The 8,152-nt window shown below is 42.3% G+C and overlaps 1 protein-coding gene across 4 annotated transcripts; it reads right to left on the bottom strand.

Annotated features, from left to right (window-relative positions):
- Window positions 1-1,389: 1,389 nt before the first annotated feature.
- LOC107156133 (protein pitchfork) lies at window positions 1,390-7,379 on the bottom strand. 4 transcript variants are annotated; one of them, XM_015502170.2, is made up of 6 exons: window positions 7,156-7,379; window positions 6,848-6,987; window positions 5,758-5,856; window positions 4,895-5,022; window positions 2,682-2,799; window positions 1,390-1,629 (listed from the first exon to the last, which is right to left on the bottom strand). In XM_015502170.2, the coding sequence occupies exons 1-6, from the start codon at window positions 7,220-7,222 to the stop codon at window positions 1,561-1,563; spliced, it is 621 nt and encodes a 206-aa protein (XP_015357656.1). In that variant the 5' UTR covers window positions 7,223-7,379; the 3' UTR covers window positions 1,390-1,560. The 4 variants fall into 4 exon arrangements, 3 of the variants coding, with proteins under 3 accessions (XP_015357656.1, XP_015357657.1, XP_048670469.1); XM_015502171.2 differs by having other exon boundaries at window positions 7,204-7,335; XM_048814512.1 differs by having other exon boundaries at window positions 7,160-7,259.
- Window positions 7,380-8,152: the final 773 nt, after the last annotated feature.

The following is an 8,152-nucleotide window of genomic DNA, read 5'->3' on the forward strand; positions in this document are numbered from 1 at the left end:
CTGAATCCACCTGCATGTAAATATATGGATGCACAGGAGAAAAGGGAGGGAAGTATGTGGGAGGGGTGGTAAGAGTTCATCCTGACTCTCAAGTCATCAACTCTTCTCCACAGGTTAACAGAAACCATTCAACCATCAGATTGAAAGATGTCTAAGTACTGGGTAAGTTCGAAGCCTCAGGTACCTTAACATTCCAATTTGGTTTCCTATAGAGACTTTTCTGACCCTCACCATTATGATTTCAGAAGACCTTGGCTCTTCTGGACTTAGTCTTCTCCAAGGTCATTCACCCAGGAGGTTTTTGTCTATCCTTTTCTCCAGCTAACCCTTGCTGTTGCTCTGGGGTGGCTCTCAGGGTTGTAGTGGGCTGGAACTTTTCGGTGGCCACTATCAGCTTCTCACTCTTTGAAATCCAGACCCTTTCAGAGTTTGGGGGATAATTACTAAGAGGTCTAAGTGGGTACAAAAGGACTTACCCATTAAAAAATAAGCTAGAAATCTGGGTGTATGGTGGCACACATCTGTAATCCCAGTGACTTGGGAGGGCTGAAGCAGAAAGATTGCAAATTCAAGGCCAACCTCAGCAACTTTGTGAGAACTTGTCTCAAAATAAAAACAAAAAGGGTGGGGGATGTAGCTCACTGGTAAAGTGTCCATGGGTTCAATTCCCAGCACCTCCTACTGGGGAAAAAAAAAGATAAAGTAGACCACACTTAATGCCAATCGTGAATAAATTACATTTTGAGAGTTAATGTAGAAAATTAAGAAGCTTACCTACCAGACCAGAGTATCTGGGTAAGTACTTTATACATGGCTGCTGCTTTGTGATCTTTATATCCTTGGGCTAGCTATTAGGCTCCAGATGTCATTCAGACTGAAGGGCAGTCAACCTGGGGAGGACTCAGACTTCTGGCCAGCCTCAAGGAACTAGTATATTAGTGTAAGTTGAATCCCAATATGTTCCAGTGCCTACCACTGACTGACATGGAGTTAATGACTTCAATATATATGTTGACTAACAGATTAAATAGATGATGTAGTCAGAGGGGGGAATTTTTGGTTCTCTGTGTTTTATGTTAGTCTGGGAAAGGCAACCTACTCAGGGCCTTCCTACTCCACACTAAAGCTTGGAAGAGCTCCTAAATCAGGAATGTTTTAACCCACTTTTAAGCATCCTCCATGTCTAGCAAGCCCACATCCCATCCAAGCTCTTGATACATGTAGGCCAACAGCTACATATTACCAGAGCTAGTTGTAGAACATATAAGGCTGGTCCCTGGGAGTTGTGAATAAAGGGCAAGGGCCCCAGAGTATTTCACTCAAATGAGACCATCCACCTGACCACCCACCAGGAACCCCCAGATCATAAACCAGCAGCAGGAGACAGAACACTTGGAACCAGTTTTTATGCTCACAAATCTCAGTTGTGAGCCCCTTAACACGTTCTGGGCCCAGGGCTGAAAGACATGAGGGCCGTGGTGATGCAGACCATGAGCAGCTCTGTCCTCTATTCTGAAGAGTCTGTGATCAGGAGAAGCATGTGAAGGAAGTGATCACTGCTCAATCGTAAAACAGGCTTAAGTAAGCAACTCGGTTCCGATGCTTTCTAAATTCTTTGTCTGTGGACAGCTGCAATGAAAGACAATGTTCTAATGAGAATCCTCTGCCTTCCTGTGTGTGTGTGGCACTGGGGATTGAACACAGGACCTTGCATGCAAAATTGAAGCATACATTCTAGCTGTGTGGCCCAGGTAAACCCCAGTTTCTAGTAATCCAGCCTTAGTCATTTTCTCAACATTTGTGCACATCTACATTTATCATCTCACTATGATAAAAAAAAAGTTGCTTGGCTTCTTGAAGACACAGATTATATGTCTAATTCTTGAATGTTACCTATATGTCTTAGCACAATTGTATTAATATGTTATATTAATTATTAATGTTACCTATATGCCTTAGCACAATTATATGAATTCCGCAAATATAAATATTTGCGGAATTAATCCTAAATTCCACTAGGAAAGAAGGGTACTTCAAGAAGTATGATAGCTAGCATGGACGGAAGCATATGTTATCATTACTATGTTAAATGCTTTTCTGCATTCTCTCCATTATTAATCTTTACAACCATATCAGATCAACTCTGTTATTATTTCATTTTAAAGGTAAGAAAACAGATGCTTAGAAAAGTTCAAGGACTTGCCTAAGATCACATAGCAAGTCTACACAGGAGCTGGTATTTGAACTCAGGCAGTATTATCCCCAGAGTCTGTGCTCTTAACCAGAGTGCTCTATAACCCTCCAATCATTTAACACTCAACTTTATGTCAGAAAGAGCACTGCATTAGGAGTCAAAGGTCTGGATTCCGGTTGTAGAACCTGTATGAATCAATCTTCCTGGGTGCCAGTATCATCCATTGTCTTAAAGGGATATTTAACCTACTCCAAAAGATGACTTGAGGAACAAATAAGAAAACATGACTTTAAGTCAGTCCTATACACTGTTAAAAATGTAATGAAACTATGTAACTCTCTCAAAAGGATCTTCATATTTCTATGCACACAAAATTGTGCATATAATTTCAGGGACCATGAACTTCATTTACAAGCTTCTGGTTATTAACCCTTGATATATATGAACATATTGGACAGAGTGATCTACAGAAATCCAATCTTATTACCTCAGCTTTTAGAGTTCTTTTCTGTAGACTTGGAACCTGAGCCCAATCTGGAGATCCAAATTTCATTGGCCAAGTAATTTTTGGGAATGGCTTTTTCTCTGGATTGTATGTACCAGGGCTAGAAATAAAAAAAATACAAACATCATGTCTAATGAGTCAGTGGCATAGGACAAACTCCACTAGTAGGTAGCATGGCCATCACTGAAGTAGGTTTAACCTCTTGGGACAAGGCAATAGAATGATTAAGTTTTTAATGCTGGGCAAGCGTGGGGTTCTTTTGCTTGTTAATGAATTTCTTATTAGCTAAGGTAAAGACTGCTTTTAAATAATATTTGTATAATTCAGTGTTCTGAGCTGGGCACCAGAAGATCTCTAAAGAGGTGTTGATAGAAGAGATCCTTGATAATGGTAAATTAGTTCTTTGATTTGAAGTTGGTGGTTAAAAATGCTGAAACAATCAATCTGAAATCTAGGGACATCAAAGCGGAACCAATTAAATTTCTTGGCCATGGATTATTTAGAATTGCCTTTGTTCCTCAAACTTGTGTCTTTTGAAAACTACACTGAGATTTCTTCTCGCTCTAGTCAGAATGGCAATTATCAAGAATACAAGTAATAATAAATATTGGTGAGGATTTGGGGGGAAAGGTACACTCATACATTGCTGGTGGCACTGAATGTTGGAAAGCAGTATGGAGATTTCTCAGAAAACTTGTAATGGAACCACTATTTGACCCAGTTACCCAATCATGGCATATACCTCGAAGACTTAAAATCAGCATATTATAGTGACATGGCCACATCAATGTTTATAGCAGCTCACTTCACAATAGCTAAGCTATGGAGCCAACCTAGATGCCCTTCACCACATGAATGGATAAAGAAAATCTGGTATATATACATATGTAATATGTCTCATCCATCAGGAAGAATGAACTTTTGTAACTCCATATCATGCACAACCACAAGAATGGAAGTTATGCTCCATGTACCTATGATATGTCAAAATATATTCTACAGTTATGTATAACTGAAAAGAACAAATACAAAATTTAAAAAAAAACTTTATTTTTGGTGTTAATTCTACTGTGGTGGACATGAGGGTCAAGATTCAACACTTCAACTTTCTTAACACAAACTTGAAAAAGTTACTTTCACTGTATGATCTTTGGACTTCTCATCAGTAAAAGAAAGACCCTGACCCTTTGCTGTGCAATTTCATACATTCACAGTCGTTTCCTAACACATTAAGAATAAGCCCCTTGACCCCCAAATTCCTCTCTACTCTACCTGCTCCTCCCTCTCCTCTCTTCCTTCTTGCTCACTGCCCTCTAGCCATACTAGCCTTCTTCTTCTTTCCCTCACACCAAGTTCTTTCCCAATTTACAGCCTTTGCACTTCCGACCTCTTCTGCCTGGAGTGCTCTGTCTCCAGATCTTCCCAGGGCTGGCTCAATCTTGTCATTCAAAAATCAGTTCAAGTGTGATGTGCTCAGAGCGTCCTTTCTTAACCACCCACTGCCTTCACATCATGGTCCTGTTTAAAGTTTCTCATAGCACCTTTCCCGGTCACTGTACTTTTTGGTTTGTCCACAACAGCCCCAGCTCATGGCTGCTTCCCTTTCACTCTCAGAAGTGTCACAGTTGGACAGATAAATTACATGGTCACCGTCTTTACTACTACTGGTATTTCCTTGTGTATTTACTTCTCATCTATTTGGACTCTAGACTCCAAGCTCAGAACCTCATGAGGTGGGTTTACTGCAAGAACTTTGCAACCTACTAAGTACAAACTACAAAGTAGCCAGGTGTCATGGCACAGATCTGTCCTATCAGGGACTCAGGAGGCTGAGGCAGGAGGACTGTGAGTCTGGGGTCAGCCTAGGTGACTTAGTGAGATTCTGTCTCAAAATAAAAATGTAAATGGGGCTGGAGATGTGGCTCAGAGATTCATTCTCCAGTACTGGGAAAACAAAACAAACAAAAATAAACAAACAAACCCAAACAATTTGGCATCTTGATAAATACTGACTGGATGAATAACTGTGATTTTTGCAATTACACAAGGCCAGAGACCTGGGAGATAAGAGGACTAAATCTTTAGAGATGGGTGGTTTCTTATTGAGTGGGATGGTTTTGTTATAATCACTGATTTATGGACTTCTTTTCCTATTGCTTACTGATGAACTATACTAGAGAAAAGAGGAGACATACCCAGGGAAATTGTCTTTTGTATAGCTCTGAAATCGAGGCATCAAGGCATTAAATGGAACAAAACTTTGCTTTGTTTTTTCCTTCCAATTTTCTACTCTCTGGTACTTGCCTGGGTGAAGTGTCAATTCCTATTACCAAGAAAAAAATTCAATGTGTTAAAGGGAGACATACCTACACAGAAATGCTTGCAGTTCAAAAAACCTCAACTGTCCTTTTCCTATTTATACATCAGCTATGGTTCAGCCATTTCAAGATATACAAATAGGCTTATGTGGATAGAAAACCAAGCTATAGATGTGAGTCAGTCATGCTGGATGTATAGGTTATAGTAATAAACCTAGGATGAGCAGAGGACCAAGACAACTTTTGCAGTCACTATGCCCCTGGTCCCACTGAGAAATTTTGAGAGCCAGTATCCCTTGAGTTTCCATGAAAGTAAACATCCAATCATAGTTTTGGATCCTTGATCCAAGGATGTAGCTCAGTGGTGGTGTACTTGCCTAGTAAGTCCCTGGGTCCCATCCCCACCCACTTCATGAGAGAAGGAGAGGTGAGGGGGAGAGGGAGGGAGAGAGTGAGAGAAAGAGATTAGGATCCTTTACTAAAGATTAGACTTAAAATGCAATCTCACAAAAGGATAGAAAAGTTAGAACCTGTTTTTTTAACTGACAGGATAATATGATGTACATAAATACATTTTCCAGTATTTTGACCTCATGCATCTCAGCACTAAAATCCTTTGTTAGGACTATTTTTCTCAGTGAACTGTTTTTGCTCTTCCCAATATACACACACTTTTGCAAAGCTAATGCCCAAACATTTCATGCAGTCACATGGATCATCATAAAATCCCAGCATTTTACCTTGTTGACTGGCTTAAACCTCATAGCTGTTCTGGCTCCAAGAGTATATCCTTTTGTACTGGTTGGAATCTTGGTTAAGTTGTATGCCAAGCCATAGGACTTCAAGTAGTAACATATGAATAAAAAGAGAGAAGGAGTAAAGAAAAACATCAATACCACAGTGAACAGCCTTCATCTGAACTACTCTGTAAGACATTGCTCTTTCTCTCTTGACTCCTTCAAGGTCAATACCACACAATAATCACATAAATAATACATGTAATTTTGCAAGGGGTTGTGTCATAGTTTAGATGTGAGATGTCCCCCAAAAGCTCATGTATGAGACAATGCAAGAAAGTTGAGAGGTGAAATGATTTTATTCCAACATCCTTGAGCTGATTAATCAGCGCTTAAATTCCCCTCCCCAGCATAGAGATTAACTTGTGATAACTCTAGGCAGATAGGGTGTGCCTAGAGGAAGTGGGTGCCTGGGGTGTGCTTTGGGGTTCATGTTATGTTCTTATGAGCAGAGCTTTCTCTCTGCTTCCTGACCCTCATGTTCTGAGCTGCTTTCTTGCACCAGATGTTCTGCCTCCCCTCAGGCCCCAAGGAATGAAGCTGGCCATCTATGGACTGAGACCTCTGAACCATGAGCCCCTAAATAAACTTTTCCTCCTTAAAATTGTTCTTATCAGGTCTTTTGGTAGCAGCAAGGCAAAAGCTGATTAAAAGAGGGATGTGGTTGGACAAGTAGAATAAATGACATCTTTGTGCATTCTAATAAATTCCATCCTCTGAATCTCATAGGTCTGAACTTGTACCAGTTGCACCTGGCAGCCTGAAGGTAGGGCCAGTGGGAAGGAACTGGCCTTGTCTCAGAGCCTTTGAGGTGGGGAATGGAGTGGGACCATATGGAGACAAGGCTTGCTTGCCTTGGGTGGAAACATGGTCCTTTACTCTCTGTATTGGCTGGGACAGCTGGTTGCTCACTAGGCACTTTCTCATGCTCTGACCCAGAAGATCAGAAAGCCTAGTGTTTGTTTTCCAGGGGACTTGGGTCTCCCTCCCACATCCAGGAAACAGATCCTTGTAAGTGAAAGTGAATACTCACATCTGTCATGTAACTTCCAGGCCCTGTGTGAGGAAATCCCCTAAGAGGGAGAAAGTTGTTCCCCATCCGGTTTGGGGGATAGAAGTGAGGAAAGAGCCTCCTGGGTTGGCATGATCCAAAGGAGTAGTTACTCGGCATCCCTGAAAATCAAGAAAGAACAAACTCCAGGTTAGGGAAGGCACCGGGTCTCTGCAAGCTGTTGGAGGAGATGAGAGTCCAGACAGAACAGAGGCCTGAACCCCAAGGAGTTCTCACAAAAAAACAGAGGCCAAATGCACTTCCCTCCTCTCCAGCCTTCCCAGCCTCACCAGCCTTTTCCTTCCCTGTGCTCTGGACTCCTCTGCATGCCTCCTCACCAGCTCTGCTGGAGCACATCTCCCACAGCTCCTGTAGCTCTGTGTACTGTGTAGTCAAGGGAACAGAGGCTCTTGCCTGGACCCAGCTGGGGAGGTTGGGAGGAGGTGCAGATCCTGGCTGCCAGCAAGTGGCAGTGCTGAGCAGGAGGTGAGAGTCCTCACCTCTGGGCAGAGAACCCAGAGGGCAGTGAGTTCAGCAGCTGGGCCAGGGGTAGATGGTCTCTTAGACGCCCAGCTGGAGGGGCTGAGTGGGCAAAGGGGGGTGGCAAAGGGTTTGGAAACCGCCAGGAGGATTGCACTGCTGAAGAGGTAGAGAGGGGGTTCAGTACCCCAAGTCTGAACTTCAAGGATGGAAGGAAGTTCAAAGTTGGGGTAGGAGGGTGGGCAGGGGAGTGCCAGGGGCGTTGAGCTGAGATCTAGTTCCTTGCCAGGTCCCTCTTAGGCCCTTTTTCCTATTTTCAGCCCCTTCCAATCAGGTTGCCCCTCCTACCTTCCTGGGGTGGGGGGAGAGGAGGAGGTTGGGGATCCTGTGAAGTGAGGTGGGGTGGAGAAGATGGAGACCAGCATGAGCCTTTTTTTTAAAGATTGGTGGCTCTGAGTGGAACAGTTAGAGTGCAGTGGAATCATACAAATGCTTAATATTTTTTTTAAAAATCCTGGGCATTCCTTTAATTTGAAACCCCCTTTTGCTTATCTCTATTACCTTTTTGTAGGGATACTGAAAGGATTCAGGTGATAGAATCATATCAATGCATTGCCTGGTACTTTGTAGTTGATCGCACAAGAGGTGGTCATTACTGAAGATAATGTCCATCTAGTTTATGAGCACACTGTCCATCCTAACCCAAGAAAAAACTCAGTCTGTTTGTTGTTGACTTCTTCACCTTGTCTTGGATGTTAACACTAACTTGTTTCACTGGATTTTAAGTTGGCTTTAGGAGTTATCCAG

The sequence above is a fragment of the Marmota marmota genome, unplaced genomic scaffold, assembly GCF_001458135.2.
Source record: "Marmota marmota marmota unplaced genomic scaffold, marMar, whole genome shotgun sequence".
Taxonomy (NCBI): domain Eukaryota; kingdom Metazoa; phylum Chordata; class Mammalia; order Rodentia; family Sciuridae; genus Marmota; species Marmota marmota.